The sequence below is a fragment of the Syngnathus acus genome, chromosome 16 (genome assembly GCF_901709675.1).
Source record: "Syngnathus acus chromosome 16, fSynAcu1.2, whole genome shotgun sequence".
NCBI classification, from domain to species: domain Eukaryota; kingdom Metazoa; phylum Chordata; class Actinopteri; order Syngnathiformes; family Syngnathidae; genus Syngnathus; species Syngnathus acus.
In genome coordinates, this window is record NC_051101.1 from 4,344,670 (window position 1) to 4,361,962 (window position 17,293).

Genomic DNA, 17,293 nt, shown 5'->3' on the forward strand with positions numbered 1-17,293 from the left:
CATTCTCTATATTTAATATTTATTAGCATTTTGGGTAGAATTCTTGCAGTTTAAGTGTTATTATTTTTTTCCCAATGTGTTTCAATAGTCAACACCTTTATGTCAAATTTGGCAAGCCGTGGGCCAGGCTGGTCCTTGACCCTGCTAATAGATCCCGTCTACTGTACAGTAACTTGAAAGCTGTTTAAAAAGATTGGATGGATTGATCCAGGATGCAAAAGACATATTTACCAAAAAAATATATTATAGTCAAAGAGAGCAAGCTATTTTCAACAATTTAGACTGATCAGTCATCTGTAAAAATAAAAAAAAACGCGCACGCACACACACACACACACACACACACACACACACACACACACACACACACACACACGCTATTTGTCAAGTGCAAAATAAATTTAAAAAATGTCACTAAATGTTGCGTAATGAACTATAAGGACATTTTCACTATAATTATACTTTGTTTTAAAAAAATGTAATGTTAGTTATATTTTTTAAACACTTACCGTAATTTTCGGACTATAAGTCGCGTTTTTTTTCATAGTTTGGGTGGGGGGGCGACTTATACTCAGGAGCGACTTATATACATATATATGGTTTTTTTTCACTTTTTTGGGCATTTTATGGCTGGTGCGACTTATACTCCGGTGGGTATTTTATTTTAAAGACTCTTTCAATTAGTGTTTTTGTGAATTCTCATTAGCTATAATGAACTTAATTCTTCTATGGGTAGTAGCACAAAATTTATAAGTGAGACAACTCATGGAATCAATAAACACAGCTTCACCATTGTACCAAAACTCTCTTAAAAAGATTATTGCAGTCTTTAATGTCTTGTTTACTCCCAGCAGTTCCAGGTTACTTCCCGATGTAGCCAGTAAGAAACCTCTTTCTGCAACACAATCCAATTAAATAAAGAGTGTTGTCTCTCCAGGTTCCCGTGTTCTCTAATTGGGGCTGTGACTGCTCACTAATCAGCCGAGGTACAGGTGGGCCCTGGAGGACGCAAAGACAAGGCTTCTCCTGTTAATTGAAGAGTTGCTAAACCTGGCCTCCTCATTGCCATGCAACATAGATGCAAACAGCAGCCAAGCATGCTAAATTTATCTAAACATCCATGTGCATCGCCATCATCTCCCCTCTCACCTTTTGTCGCTGTTTTTTTTTATTATTCCATAATGCTGAAACAACAGGTGTGTTGCTGAGGTGAGTGTGATAATTAAACGATCACCCGCTTGTGTTTTTGATCAACTTATTCGGTTTCACTTGCACCTTAATTATACACTTTACCCCAGTAAGAAGAGATCAACTTTGAATTGATAATTATGCATGTACCTGTAAATGTTCTTAGAGTTCCAGGAAGCAACAATTGCAATGCCTAATTTGAATGTTTCCCCCTGATTTACTCCACAGAGTTTGGCTGGGTGTGTTTGTGATTTCCTGTCCCATCTGGTGAAGTTAGCCACCGTGCGTGCTGGGTCACACCTGTATAGTATGTCACACTGGGTTGGACTGTGAGCGGCCACCTGGATGAGGAAATAACATGTCGGTGGTATATTAAGGCTACAGCTATCTTCTGTCGTTTCATTTCCTTTTATTTTTAAATTCTTTAGAAAAAGGCTCTAAAACTTTTTAAAAGTCTCCAAGTGTGACCTAATTACATTTGAAAATAGATAGGCCCCTCATGCAGAATTAGCACCCGGAATGTTTGCTTTATTGCCATAAAGGATACAAATGACAAATATCAAAGTGTAAGTAGGGCACAGTAACATATTTTTCTTTTGCGGGGGGGTATTATTGCAGTAAAAACAGCAATTTCAAGTTTGACTACTAGTTAAATTGACACTTTTTTGTTATTACGTGCAGCTTTGGGGCATGTGAAGGCAAAGATTGATTGTTTGGATTGTGTTTCTGTCAGCTACACGGGCAATAAAATATCAGGCATACCTGGAGCAGTATTCACTTTTGACATATCCACGTAAGCCCCTAAAAGACAAACAATGAAGTCTATAAAACATTTATGGTGGATGAAGTGCTGGAGAGTGCTAAAAGGTAGCGGAGTGAAGGCATCTGGTCTGAAATGAGTGAAAGTGGGTCTGAACATTAAACACTGGGATCATTTTGCAGCGGCACCTGAAATAGAAGTTTAGGCAAGCTTTTTAAATGCAAATTAATTTCTTTTTTTTTCTGATGTTGGATTCTGATTGTGCAAAGTAATATCTTGCAACTGACCAAACACTTCAAATTGCAATAAGTTTTTTTATTTGGCATTACAAAATTATGCATACATATGTATCACAGGTGTTTTGCATAGCTGATTTATTAATTTGGCAAAAAAGCCATTGCCAGTTTTGCTCATTACAGGCCATACTTGCATTGTGGATGATTTGAAAGTAAAAGTAGAATCTTTCTGGCAAAAAACATTTACAGTTTACTATTTGAATTACAGGGAGGTGCCACTTCGACCAGCACCTTCCCGAGGTTCTTTCCTGCATACATGTAGTCCACTGCTCGGAAGACTGACTCCAGGCCGACAAACCTCCCTTCTTGGGCCAAATCCCCATAATCCACCTCGCACGTGAGCTTGCCCATAGCAAACATCTGCATCATACGAGTCAGAGCCTCCCTGTAGTCGCTGATGAAATGAGGAAGGAAGAATCCTCGAATGCTTGCTGACTTCTGGAGAAGCTTGACGGGTAGAGTTGACCCTCTGAATTGGGGAATTCCTGATGCAGACTGGTAACCTGAGATGAAGCCAATGACTATTAGTCGGCCTTTTTTAGCCAAACAGTTAATTGCCAGTTCAAAAGTGCTGCCCCCAACTGATTCATAAACCACGTCAATGCCTTGTGGGTACTCTGTCTTCAAGGTCTTGGCCAAATCCTCCGCTTTGTAGTTAATTGGCCTGTCGCACCCAATAGACCTAAGGAAACCTGCTTTCTCATTGGACGAGCAGGTCCCGATCACATGACAGCCGGCCTGTTTGGCAAACTGCACCGCAAACTGTCCCGTTCCTCCCGCAGCCGCAGTGACGAGAACTGTCTCGCCCTTGGCCAGGTCCCCTAGACGCTTCAAGGCAATGTAGGCGGTAGCGCCGCTGACGAGCAGGGTGAGGAACTCGGGCTTTGCCGAAGGGACAGGCACACTTTCCTTGGCGGGAACCACGGTGTACTCAGCGAAGGCGCCGCTGCTGAAGTAGGCCACTGTGTCCCCGACAGTGCAGCGGGAGCTGGCGCTGAGACCGAGGCCGACAACCTCACCGATACCCTCAAATCCGGCATCGAAGGGAGGTTGCACGGTCGGGTCATAACGGCCTGCTGAATAATTAATATCAGAGGCGTTGATCCCCACAAAGCTGAAAGACAATGGGGGAAAAAAAAAAACTCATTTAGGATGAAAGATGAGACAAAACCGTCAATACGTTGATCCGTCTAGATACTTCTGTACTTGGATTTGTTCTAGTAACAATCCGCTTTTTCTTTTGAAAAGAGCTGCAATCTCCACTGACAGGAAATTCTTGTATGACAACACAATGCTTGATATCATGAATCATTGCCTTCAGACACCCATAACAGACTGCATTTTCAAAACCATACATAGTTGGGTCAACACAAAGATGACTCTTCATCATCTGCAACATGATGGAAAGAAACATGTGAAATGGAGGAGTTGAATAAATAAACGGTCTTACTGTCTTTTAGATCAGCATTTAGGTCTCATTACAGTGCATAGAAAGTATGCTGCTAATACTTCCTCAGGCTAGGGATGGGTCAAAGTGATTGAATAACTTGATTGCAAATTCAAAATAAAACTAGTACCACAGACAAAACGGAAAATACAGAGGAGACATGGGGTCAAATAAATACGTGTGGTACTGACTTTCCAATCTATTTAAAAGTAAGATCAATTGTACAGCCTTAATCATGTCTCCCACGGCTAGATTTTCACCTATACTTGGATAATCTTACTTCACTTTAAAAGTTAAATTAAACATCTTGTTTTGATTTCATACGGAATTGTAGGCAATTATCCTGATAAAGGTGGAAATGTCAAAATGAAACCTGACAAATGATACACTTCCATTATTGCCTCAGATTGCTGCTATGCAAGTTTTTATTTGTGTGCAAATATTCTCAATGTGTATTACATAATTATTGGACAAGTCGTATTTCTGCCAGATTCATATTTGTGGCGGCTAAGACCAGTGTATTAATATTTGCTGAAAAAGCCTTGATGTGCTTTTTAGTCCGTTTGCTGAAATTAAACCATCTGCGATACAGAACTGTAACGCCGACGTGATCAACAACCGCAAAGTATCTGATGGTCAAAGGTCTTAGTTTACAAGCAAATAATCACAATCCTGTAGGCTATAATATGATCTTCACTCAGCCTGGTGCAAAACTACAATTTACTGGGCCGTAAATGTCACAATATAAAACCTAAGCGGACTATGAAAGGTGTGTTTCACATAAAACCTCTGGTCAAGCATGCATATCGAATAAAAAGCATATTGTATTTTAAAATATTGCTTTCAGTAGGATTTATAGTAACTTAAAACTCTTACGTTTAATCCTAACCTCTTAATAACCAGATAGTTAGGAATTGCGATTAAATCGCCTAGAAGTACAGTGGCCAGTATTCTGCTCCTTTGAATAGTTGAAAAGACAGTGCTGCACGTCTCCTCCATCATCACATGTGCAGGTGCCAGTGGACCCCCATGACTTTGTATTCGCAGGTTGGTGACGTAGACAAACATGAAGACAGAGAGGGAGGGAGAGGGAGAAAGAGAGGGGGAGATGCCGAGATGGATTGATAGACAAATGCAGAGAGGGCGGAACTTGGAATTACAGTACAGCTCTTATTCCTCACGTATTTTGCCATCTTATGATGTGGATGATTGCTGCTTCTGGTGGACATGGCTGCATGAAACGAGGCAAGTGGGGCTAAAGCCGATTCTTTTATTTACAACTTGCAAACACATCAGAATAACACACACATAGTGAGAGAACACGATTGTGGTCTGGTTTGAAAACGTTCAGAAAATGACAACTTACCGATTTCTGACGAGCAAGTCTGCGTCTGCGGGTGTCGGAACCGGAACAGTTTGCACCGAGGCGGCCTCTCTAAAATTTGGGCTCAGCTTGTTTACGACCACCTTTTTCATACTGCTCGCTATGGAGGATCCTTTAAAATCAATGAAGTGAGCCGAGTAGGACATATCGATGATGGGGCGCCTCGGAACCGGAAGAAGTCCAGAAAGTAAGTCGTTGCCTTTTCTTCTCGAACCGACGAGTGAAAACAAAAACGCCTTCCGAGCACTTTTTGTCCACATCGCGATGGACATTGCCCCCTAAATGTGACAAAGTTCACGGGCAACTTGAGGTGGCGTTAGCCTGCTAAAAGCACGTCCTACCCGCGTACAACACAGAGGCCCAGCCCCGCTCAAACGAGCCCATTCTGTTGCTTTGAACCGTGCACAAACATAACGGTACCGCGTAGCGCGACTCTCGTTTGCTTACGCAAAGCGTCTCCGTCCATATGTGGAGTATTTAACACAAAACGTTTGGCTGAGGCGAAGCCTCGGAGAAGAGAAGCACAGCAGCGACCCACACACGCTAGTCGGCGTCGCTGGAGTCCCTCCCCTTTCCTCTTCTTCCCGGACGCGACACTCACTTCCTAGTAAGGTGAAACAAATCAGTCCCCGGTTCCCAACACATCCTAACCTCCGTTTCCTCAGTAAAAATAATAACAGCGTGACTCCCGTGTTCACATTCAACACTCGAATAATATTACAAATAGAACGTAGCGCGTTTATAGGTCAAGCGACGTGTTGAGAAAGACGTGGTTGCATGCAGAGAAGTACACCTGTAACCTTAGCTTGGACAGCTAATTGAATAGGCAGATGTTGGGTGGGGGGATCTGTTTTGATGACACATTTCAGGCACTGAATTGCCAACTCAGGCTGCGTCGCTTTTGTACTTTAATTTTCTTTAAGGATGACGCGGACGTAGTTTTAATATTTCAGTGTGCTTCAAGGTTCTTGATTGTGTGCTTTTCATGGCTTCATGAGAATCTGATGGGTTGCTATTGTCGGGTTTCCTTTTCACAGCAAAGCGGACAGGGAGGGCGAGCGAGAGAAAAAGAAAGGGAGAGAGAGAGAGCGAGAGAGAGAGTTGGTTGGGTAAGGGGACAAGACAATTAAAAAGATTGACAGGTAGCCTCCTCTGTCAGGGGTGACGCTTGTGGAGAAGGGGAGGAGTAAAAATGTAGCAGGAAAAGCCACTCGATGCGTCTGTCTATCAGTTGAGAATGTCTGAAACAGCTTCTGGATCCGTCGTGTTTCAATTTTGACTTTTTTTAAGAGGGGAAAAGAGCTCGGATCTGTCGCCGGAGTAGCCCCCTCCCTCGTTTGTCCTCTCGTTCTTTTAAGAGACAAACGTGTTAGTAGTCCATGTCGATCTGATGTGTTGTTGGCGAAAGCTTTGGATGCGTCTTGTTCGCCTCTCAAGTGATTCTTTCCTTCTCGCCGCATCAAACAGCCGCCCCCCAAAATGCGACTCTGTCCTCGAGATGCAACGAGCGATCGTTTGCGCCACTCCTAGAGTGTAGGTAAGAGCGCAAGACAATCGGTGTTTATTTCTTTTTTTTCTTCCTCACGCCGAAAGAAAGTGGTTTGAACGAGAGGGAGGAAAAGTCTCCGCCGGACGCGTGAGGCTGGATCCGGGCGGGCTGAACTGGCGTAGTGGTGACGGAACTGACATTAACCCATCTAATGCCTGTGTGTCTTTTATCTCCCTCTTTTTTAGGGTTCTGGCTTCGGACGAAACTGCAGGGGTTCGTTTTGTTATCAAGAAGTGTGCGTGACTTTCACGTCGGATTTATTTGTTTTGTTTATTTATTATTTTAGTTTTGTCGTGTGTAAAAAGTGCAGCAAACTCGCTCCATTCAAAGACATTGAAGATTGTGGATTTTTTTTTTTTTAAATCAAGCCGAAGCGAACTGCAAACTTTGGCTTTCGACCTCTTTCCGACCCAGCCACGAAGGAGATGAAGGAAGATGATATTTGATGGACATGAAGGTCTCCCGAGCTGCTCCAATCCGTTCGTAATTTTTGAGCTCCACGTCGCTGGAGCCGATCCAGCTATTACGTCTAAAAATATCTGCCAGTGTGAAAAAGAAGACTGACATTTTCAGCTCCGAGATCAAAACGCTCTCCCACCAAAAAGGGATGATTCTTCACCACTGACAGTCTCGAGTTCTTTGTAATTTCTGCATGAGAAACATCGTGGAGGCTGACGGTCACTATGCCGAGGAGAAAGCAGCAAGAGCCGCGCCGATCAGCAGGTATCACCCGCCCCTTTCTCCCCCCTAGCGAAATACTGTACTTCTTTTATATTCACTCATGTAGTCTATTTATTTAACATTGCATTATTTTATTTGTGCTGCATGCTAAAATCACACGATTTAACTCTTTATTTACATTTATTTTCATAATGTCCCTACCCCTCTCCAGACCCCTACTTTTGTTATTTGTGTATAATTACAGAGATGACACGCGTTTCTGTACGTTAATCCATTTCGATTATTCACTGACAGGGACGTTTTAGAGATGGGAAATTGAACAGAATGTCCCTGTTTTGGGGGAATAAAAGGAAGCTTTTGAGGTCCGAGAGTGAGTAATGATGAATGGGAATGAAAGGGGTAAACTGGCAAGTGACGTTTCTTTTCTTTGTTGTTTTTTCTTTTAATTTATTAGAGGATTGCCATCCTTCATTTGACTGGTGATTGATCGCCTGTCACATGGCTCTCTCTGGTCTGTTCATACCTGATAAACTTCAACAAATTCCTCTGTAAAGACAGGCACACTGTCAGGTTTAACGTTCAACCCCTCTGTTGTCTCAGCAAGGATCAGAAAAAGTTTTGATTCACCACGGGAAAATTGAGGGAGCAAAGTCAAATGAAAAAGTCTGGTGTGCGTGCTGCATGGTTAATTGTAAAAATGCACGTAAACAAACACATTTGTGTCACATCAAGCAGTCTTTTTGTCACGAAGAAATGTTGTGTTTTTTTTTATTCCCATCCAAATTCACCTTACATCCTCGCCAAGACTCAGTGTGGTATCGGAATCGATATACAGCGCTGAAGGGGAGTCTAATATTTACTGTGTGGCCAGCTGATAAACCCAGGTGTTGGCAGAAGGCTGACACCATTGACTTCTAGTGGTTTGGATCTGGACTCCCCCTTTTCCCCTCTCGTCTCCCTGCAGCCTTTAAACAAATGTAAATGAGTGACAGGGGTTTCTACCTCTGTGCTAATGAGGCTGACTCTTTGAAGTTAGGCATTAACAACTGGAGTGAACAAAAGACAGTTACAGAATTTTAAAGAGATTTTGAAATATGAGGTGCAAAGCGGGTCGAAGAGGAGGGCCAGCCGCCGAAGACTTTGAACTCGGCAGGTTTTATCTTTTTAAGCGTAGAGCTGCTGCTGGTGATGTTGAGGAGGAGGATGTGGAGGAGTCGAGAACGTGCAACCGGTGCTCACAGTCGACTTATTTCTCTCTGCCTTTCGAGCAAAGCCGCGTTCGTGTGAATTCAAGCCCAGACTGTGTGGAAAATACTCAGATCAAGATTTTCAGGCAGACTTTTTCTCTCTCGAGTGCACGTGCGTGTGTCGGAGGTTTGGTTATTTCAATAAAATACCCCCTCTGGAAAAGGTCACCCTTGTTGGAATCAGAGTGACTCTCATTAGCCCTCTGCATGAAAACATGACATCTCTTTGACCCCTCCATTCCCCACGCTCCCTCCCGCTCATATCACACACCCCATTGATCCATCACATTGTCCACTGAGTGCCATCATCTGTTGTAATGGTCCATCACAACTTGGCATATAGGATGTTTTCTATTCTCCCATCAACTCTACAGTCGTACAAAGTAGCACCCGCTCACTCTGCCATGATCCAAATCGCATCATATAACTAATATACGATACACACACACACACGCACACACACACTCATGCAGACACACACACACATCACACACACCACACTAATGTGAGGCCAAATAGTGGCCTATGGCTACCACTTAGTACAACACGGAGAGCGCTTAAATTTAGACATAAATCAGAGCCAAAAAAGTTAAAAACAAATATCAATGTATATATTACAATGTAAGAACTCTTAAATGTGTTTTCTTGAAGTTTTTAATACGTTTATTATCAGCATTTTGGTTTTTATGATAGTTTCCAAGGTGATCAAATTATTATTGCAGAATATTATTGTGACACTCTAGTAAAACTTGGTGTTTTATAGACCCTATTAATATTCATCCTATTTTACAGTTAATATTTTTTGTCGCTTTCTAAAAATTCTTATGAAACACATTTGTTAAAATTACCGGATACATACTTTTTTAAGCTGGGTCATTTTTGTAAATCCACTAAACTGGCCATAAATAGGCGATACTACGCTCCCAGTATTATTTCTGTTTTATTTGAAAATAACTCTTATACAAAGAATATTTTTCCCATTAAAAAGTCTGGCGACAATAATAATTTCCTTACTTCTGTGTGCGGTCTTATCAAATTTATAGACCTGTATCATTGAGCGACTTTACTGAAAGGAAAGAAAGTAGGATAACAAAAAAGATTGATGCTGTCTTTTACAAAGGGTAACATTCAGCTTAAAAGGGTGCAGATGAGTAAGAGAAATAGATTTTTTAATTTTTTTATTTATGTGGCTCCTGATGGTAATTATAAACGTGTGTGTGTGTGTGTGTGTGTGTGCACATTCAGAGGGGGGAAAGGTTGCTATACCCGTCGGCTTCATTAGAGAGAGCCCTAATTATCTGTGCTGCTGATGGATTTGTGACAGGCCCTAACGATTAATGCTGACAAATTCAGTAAGGTGTCAAGTCCGCAGCTGCCTTGATGTAATCAAGCTGATATTATACAGTCCCCATAGCCCCTAGTGCAGCACCAACTCAATTTGCCTGTGCAGGTGACAAATGGACTTTGCTACCTGACTAATCACGTCAGGAGACAATGCCAGTTAATGACCTTTAGTAAGCCCTCGCCACCCTCACCGCCAACCCCTCTTATAACCTAGTAATAAGCATGTTGAAGCAACGACGGCGAACCACATTTTCTTTCAAATTCTTTTCCTTCACATTATTTCACTTCAAATGCATTTCTGTAATTAAAAGTGGAATGAAACGTTTTTCTTAAAAAAAAAAAAAAAAAAGTGAGTGGATGGAGCATTCCCAGCTGTTGCAGAAGTTTTCATTTTTGTATTAATGACCACTTCCAACATCTTCATGTATAAGCCTCTTGTGAACCCTCTTAAAATAAGGCATTCCGTAGACGTGTTTACACTTTAGCGCATGTTGCGCTCCTCGGATTAAATCACAGCCACATCATAATATTTTGGCTGTGTGAAAGTTGGAGGGGGAAAAAAAAAAAAAAGAAAACGGCGTCCCGCCTCAGTTCTGTCGCTGCCTCGCTGAAGGCCTCCAGTTTATTCCCAGCTGGAGGCTTGCTGTGCCCAGGGATTAATGATTTTGCATGCTCGGGGTAGCTAAGATTACACAGCGACCTTTGTGCTCTTACTTGATGATACTGTTATGCGATATTCTCCCCCTGAAATCAACAGTATGCCCGGATTTATGTGCCCCACCGCCTTTCTGTCTAAACCGCTGTCCCACGGAGTGTGTCATCTCGAGGTGTGCTCGTTCCCCAGTTTTTAAAAAAAAAAAGTGTTTAAGCAAAAGAACTGGCTTTTTTTTTCACCCCACCTCCAAAATTGTCAAATGTCGTTCTAATGATGACTCCGCATTTTATAAAACAATTGTGTCAAAATCAACGCTAAAAATTACTTGTATGTGAAATTGAGAGTGTAAACGAATCCATTTCAAGAGTGTAACAGCGTTAGAGAGAGTGTATCTGAGCACGTACCGGAGTTAGTTTTCCTGGAATGAATAACTTGAACGGGTGTAATTGTAACCATACCATGTTAGTCATCCTCTGCAGGAGGACCCATTTTCAAAGACACTACACACACACCTCATCTCTTTTTTTTTGTTTTGTTTCCCTACTGGAGCACAAAAACAACCTTAGAAAAGTATCTCTCACATTTAACACCTCAGTCTGTCAAATCTGTTCACTCCCCACAATCAAAAGGGGAGCTGGAAAACACATTGATCCACAGCAACCCCTTCTATTTCCCTGTTTTAGTTTTGCTGTGTGTGTTTGAGGCATTCCCTCGTAGTCAGTGTGTGTGTATGTGTGTGTGTGTGTGTGTGTTATTCGGACTCCGCTCAAGGTTACTATAGTTAGGGCAGAATTTCTGTTAGCATGTGGCATTGATTGGATGTATCAATAGCAATTTTTCCTCCTGCGCCATCTCACAAATTGTTTAATTTGGTCCATTTAAAGGCTACTTTCATGTCACTAAGACTCTTGGTCTGTTGGTTTGTGTCTCATCTGTGCTCGCAACTGTTAGAGATGAGTGTTCTCAATACCTGCTGCAACAGTATGGTATTGATTACGAGTGACTAATAGCCGCTATTAAGGAAGTTTAAACATTGTGTACTTTCATAGATAAGGAAGTAAAAAAGACCAGATATGCAGAAACCACCTTGTTTCAGGGCATCCTTAACCAGACATGCCCCGAAGGCACTCTCCCATCAGAACGGGTGGTTGTGTTGTCCTTGCTGCACTTTATGCACACAGAAATAGATGCATGCGCACAGACACGCACACATACCTAATGGTTAAAGTGAAGCCAGCTCCATGCAGGTGGCTTAGTATGATGGGAAATCATATCATTAAAGTAGCCAGATGTGCTTTGTTGCTTGCCTCGCAGTGCATAAAAACAGCAACAAGTCATGGGATCCGAAAAAGAACTTTAAAACGGATAGAAAGCTGCCTTCCGGGACTGAGCTGACATGAAGTCTTTTTCCTGATTTCCGTGGAATTTTTTTAAATTTCTGAATCATTATTGTTTATTGGTAATTTTATAATGTCGCAGCAGAAAGCAGTAGCAGTGAAGTCTTTTTGTTTAGTGACATTAAGATTGGATCAAAACTTCTGATAAATGCACGCATGCTGTTATCTGCGCTTTGAGGGTGACTTCTTAAAATTGCTTTTAGTAGAGGAAATGTGAGATTTAAGGGCAAATTTATCGAAACATTGTGGCGCATTATTCAAAGACATGAGGAAGACAAGCAGGGAATCGCTGGAAGGAAGTAGTCATGCAAGATTTAAGGCGCAAAAATTGACATCTAAAATTTTCTTAACTAAAGTGTTACATTTTTGGAGGCAGGGTACATTTGCTCTCTTGATCAGTGCCTTGGCTGCTCAAGAGGCAATGCGTGTTGGCTGCTCGAGCCAAATTTAACATGTTGCTTCTATCAATAAAAGATGAGCAATTACAGAATATTTTGTCTAATAAGTATTTGAATTCCTCAGTGCAAGCAAAAAACAACAACAACATGGAGCTTACCCACTCATTACATCAGTAAGCAGGGGGAGTGAGAGAGGCACAGCTTTGATGCCAACAAACAAACAAGACAAACAAGATGGGCCCACTTCACAAGAGTCCTATCCAGGGACACCCAAACCCGGCATGCTCCTCTGCATCATCTAATGCCCCCCCCCCCCCCCCCCCCTTCTCTCTCGCTCTCGCGCTCCCCCACCTCTTTTAAGGACCTCTCATCTCGCCTTTTACCCCTGCACTTCCTATTTCCTTTTTTATCCCTTGCACTTACAGTAAGTTTCCCCGTTTTCTTGTCATAAGGAAATTCCTTGCAACAAAAAAGTGCAGGCCATTGTTGGTGAACATTTGCGACCTTGAACGAACCCTGACGAGAACGCTGCCTTCAAAAAAACTCGCAATTGTTCGCTGCTCAGTGAGATAGGGGCTTAAGGTCGGCAGGCAGGGAAAAGGGTGGACGTGCCGCTTTAGGATGTGTATTAGAGCTGACAGAAGAATGAGACGATGGACAAATTCTCCCCCAACAGCTGTGCCCGCCGCCATTATCCTGACAGGTGTCAATTAAGAATTATTGCAGGCCAAATGCCCCCACCCCCACCATTTTCTTCCTCACACACATTTAGTTGTATTCTTCCCAGCTCCTCCCCTGACATACGGGTGCACACACAAACACACACACACACACACACGCACATACACACACACACACACACACACGTCCAGCTGTCGATATAGGTGCGAGAAAAGTAACATTTTACCCTTGTCAGTCGTCATAGATGTTGCAGCCTCACTCCTCTTCCTCTTCGAGGCAGCAGCCAGCAGCAGATGCTTGCTGATCAATAACTCGGCGTGCTTGATCGTGCTTGATCATGATGATCGTTGTCTGTCACTGAAGGTGTGAGAGTGGCCTTTTTTTTTTCCACGTGCCATCTCCTGCTTATTTATCCAAAAACAATGTAAAAATGCAGGCATGGCAGTGACAAAAGATGAACACAACAACATTATGACCTGCAATATACAGAGCTCCCAACTGTTTCGGATTGTTCGTATTTTGTTGTGGAAATCACTGAATGCTTGCTCGTTAGGACCGTAACACAGATTATGATTATTTAAATATTTGAAAAATATAATCCTGAAAATACTTGCTAAATAGTTGCAAGATAAATGTTTGACAACAAACCCATTTTAGATTGTCATTGTTCTACCGATGTGGTCCACTAAAAGTAGTGCTCGCAGTGAACACTACGTGCCAGCCACATTCGGTGATAGCCAAAAGCTAAAGACTTGAGGCCAACCCCGATTGGTGCTAGCGATGAGAAACAAGGGCAGTGACACAACTGAACTTCATCATCATCTTAGTAAATATTTTACTCTATGTATGATTAATTTATGTTCCTGGCATTCAGATGAAATGTTCTGGAAGGGAATTTCTATAGGTTGGCAGCTCAGACTATTTGATGAGATACAACACGAGAACAGTATAAACAAATGCTTTTGCTGACTTCATAATGTTCTGTTTTATTGACTGTCTCAGGGAGAAATTCAACTAACAATTATATGGTTGTAATTTGCAGTGGCTTTAGAACTGCATTGCATCATACTGAGAGCTTAATTTCTATCAGCGGTAGTACTGTTGTCATGTGTTGAATACTTCCGAATTGCAGCTTCAGAGTAACTAACATGTTTCTCACCAGTTATCCACTATGTTGGTTTAACACATAGCTGCCAATATTCTACATTCTTCATGATGCCATTCTACATTTTCTAATGTTATTTCTGCTGTGGCACAAGGTTTTATGATGTGATGTTTCATCCAAGTGCAGTGAGTAAAAGACCGGCAGACGGTTGGCCATAGCGGTTTCGGTATGTGTGAAACAGATACAAATTAGTTTAAGTAACCTTTTCTAATTATAGAGCATATCACATGTGTTTGGTGTATTTCAAAATTTTATTGACCTTTTGGCACACTGCTCACACTGTTTTCAGTTCCCATACAGAATAAGCACGAGGCTGCTTTGTAGAAGCAAGAAGCAAAAACGGCAGCACAAAAATAAAAATAAATGCTAGTACAGAAGGTTGCCCAGAAATACAAAAAGATTTATTTGCATGTTCATGTTGTGAGTTTTGGATTTACTGTCTTGAAATAATTTTTCACACAGATATTGCTGTTATTTTGCTACTCCCACTCTAATTGCATCTCGTGTTTTATAGTAAAAGAAGCCCTCTGAGTGAATCCAGGATGTTTTTAGAGTTACATTATTATGCATCATTTTTTAAAATTATGTATTTATTTTTATTTCTTCCGGCCTATATCTTCTCTTTCGCCTGAAACTGGCAATGGCCTGTTTCGGAGTGATTATCAGACCTGAAAATATTCCCATCCCCATGCAAATCACTTAGCATGCATGCTCTCTTATCATTCTTGCTTTGCCCCCGCTCACCCTAAACGCTTGTGTGTAATCAAAGTAAACGGCAGCTAAAGCTAAAAGGGAAATGCTCTTTGTGGAGATAGATGGAGGGATTAAATATTAACCGGATGCGGCTGACTTAAGGCAAGTGTTTTACATAGCTGCTCTTGCCGCAGATGCCGTGCATTGATTCCATCTCCTTGGCGCCTTCACCCATTTGGCTGCCTGTTGTTAATTTTTCACTATCATGGTGCTGGCGAGGCCTTTAGAAAACAGAAAGGGAGAGCAATGAGCGGATCACTCATCCACCTCGAACCCCCTTCCTCATTCTGTAGGGGCAGGTGAGATGGATGATAGCAATTTGAAATTTTGTTTGTGCCTGTGATCATCAAGATTGTTTTTGGTATTACCATGGTGTAACGATTGCAGTGATTAATTGAGGTGCATGCACGCAACTGGGAGCACAGGAATGGGGCAGACTCGATGTAGCAAGTTCTTCGCCTTCTCGCCACTTTGGCTTGTGAATGTGTTGTTAATCAGCTGACCTTGAGGTCCTACACGGCTCCCTTTGGCTTTGCAAACGACAGCATACTGCCCCTCTTGTCAAGTCACTTCCCTCATTTACTTATATCACTTTCTTCTTTTTTCATTGTGATTTTCAGAGAAATCAAAACATTCAGCAAAAAACAAATTTCCTTGGGTATGTCACTGCCCCATGGATCACAGAGGCAGCTTGTTAACGGGGTGCATACCAGTGGTGATGACCCCCCCTCCCCCCAAGTAAGCAAGCATGTGCACAGACAAACACACACTGCTGTTTACAGTGTTGTGAGGGCCTTCTGGCACGTATAAATGCAGTGGTAGTTCTGCTCTACAGTCGTCTGACATTCGCACCACTCATCATTCAGTCCTAATGATGCCTTCCTCCCCCCCCCCTCCCTTGACCTACCCCCCAACCAGAGAAGACATCTGATGGGGTCGTGAACAGGTCATGACCTCCAGGTAGCCGCAGTACGGACAATCTGTGAATTCCCTTCAATGTTTTGTTTGCTCTCTTTCTCCTTTTGTCTCAGTTTTATCCTTCTCCTCAGCTCAGTTTACCGTATATGTACTATGACCCAAAAATACTATGATGTGATTTTCTTTTTTTTTTTTTTACTATGCCTTCATACTGTAATTAAAGTAATTATTTATTTCAGTTACTCTACTTAAGCCCACCCATTGTGTGGGCGGTGCTTGGAGAGGAGGGGTCAGTTGGTTGCTGTGATAGGCTGTCTGCCATGAGGGCGGCCGAGGGTTGGCCTCTTGGGAACGGTTCATTGGCTGGATCCTTTTGCACTACAAAATAACATCTCTACATCATAAGTGTTTTCACCGTTTGAAGATTGATGGTGCAGGCTCCTTGCTTTTTCTTGCTTTTCAAGGGCTTATGTTTATACTTGCATGTGTGTGTGCGTGGCTTACTTTTCAAAGTTCATTCCCAGTTCCTGTGGGACTGCATGTGTGCGCATGCGTGCGTGTGTTTGTGTGTGTGTGTACAGTTAAGCTGCATGTGCTCATCCTCCAGTCAAACACATGGATGACAGATGACCCAGTGGGAGACACCAGTCATCCTGCTTAACTGGAATTCTGTGCCCCCCACCCCTCACACACACACGCACGCGCACACACGGAGAGAAAGAAAGAAACCTGTGTTCAACTCCAATACAGTGTCCTTTCCTGAAGTTTCAGCCTTGCACAAGATGATAATAACGCAGTGTGTGCATGCGTGGCTTTGAGAATGAACTAACCTCAACCTGGCTTTGCGTATGCCTCTCTATTGCAGTAGGAAGAAAGAGGAGGTGGGAGCTCACTAGACCAGGGGAAACCTAAATCCTCATATAAAAAGGCCATGCACTCAGCCCAGGCTGAGGGGAGGAGGGAGAGAGCAGAGGGAGAAGGGACGAGAGAGGCAGACAGACATTGGGATAAGGAGAGAGCGAGAGGGGGAAAAAAGTTGATTTCCTTTTTCAGCAGAGCCATACATCACAGGGCCTCCCAGCTGCAGTGTCACAAGCTGACAGAATGACATGTGTCATTTATCAAAGGGGCCAGGCAGGGGCCTTGGGAAACGCGCACCACAAAGCCTGAGAGAGTTCATTCCAACACTCAACCCTCCCTCTCTCCCTTGTTCCCTTCCTCCCTCATCTCTACACCCTCAGCCCACCCCCGCCGTTCACTCTCCTCATTTTCTCCCCCCTTCCCACCGACTACCTCAACCCTCCCTGTTCACTTTGACTGGTGCTAAAAAAAGGCCCTGTTATGGTTCCGTCCGCTCTGTATTCATTACAACTGGGCGTACCTGATTGACTACAGTGTGAGTCCACAATTATATAAGAAATTGCCTGTCA

At 42.7% G+C, this 17,293-nt stretch overlaps 2 protein-coding genes and 1 long non-coding RNA gene across 4 annotated transcripts in view; 1 reads left to right on the plus strand and 2 right to left on the minus strand.

Annotated features, from left to right (window-relative positions):
- Positions 1-1,695: 1,695 nt before the first annotated feature.
- On the minus strand, positions 1,696-5,751 carry LOC119135341 (prostaglandin reductase 3-like). The gene is made up of 2 exons (XM_037272832.1): positions 5,058-5,751; positions 1,696-3,358 (listed from the first exon to the last, which is right to left on the minus strand). Exons 1-2 carry the CDS (start codon positions 5,345-5,347, stop codon positions 2,428-2,430), a joined length of 1,221 nt encoding a protein of 406 aa, XP_037128727.1. The 5' UTR covers positions 5,348-5,751; the 3' UTR covers positions 1,696-2,427.
- A 419-nt stretch (positions 5,752-6,170) lies between these two features.
- The window catches only part of tshz1 (teashirt zinc finger homeobox 1), a 31,634-nt gene continuing 20,511 nt past the window's right edge, over positions 6,171-17,293 (plus strand). Inside the window, exons 1-2 of one of the 2 annotated variants that reach the window (XM_037272830.1) lie at positions 6,171-6,612; positions 6,810-7,347. In XM_037272830.1, the coding sequence (XP_037128725.1) occupies positions 7,308-7,347 (40 nt within the window). In that variant the 5' untranslated portion in view covers positions 6,171-6,612; positions 6,810-7,307. The remainder of the gene's footprint in view (positions 6,613-6,809; positions 7,348-17,293) is intronic. The other variant, XM_037272831.1, reaches the window with a different exon arrangement.
- LOC119135342 lies at positions 14,772-17,199 on the minus strand. Its single transcript, XR_005100546.1, has 2 exons — positions 16,694-17,199; positions 14,772-15,166 (listed from the first exon to the last, which is right to left on the minus strand). It is a non-coding gene; the product is annotated as an uncharacterized LOC119135342 (long non-coding RNA).

Bases quoted from the DNA above. Each gene is read 5' to 3' on its own strand.
- LOC119135341 (XM_037272832.1), bottom strand. From the start codon at position 5,347: ATGTCCATCGCGATGTGGACAAAAAGTGCTCGGAAGGCGTTTTTGTTT. The intron at 3,359-5,057 runs GTAAGTTGTCAT...ATTGTCTTTCAG, and splicing joins GACTTGCTCGTCAGAAATCG to CTTTGTGGGGATCAACGCCT.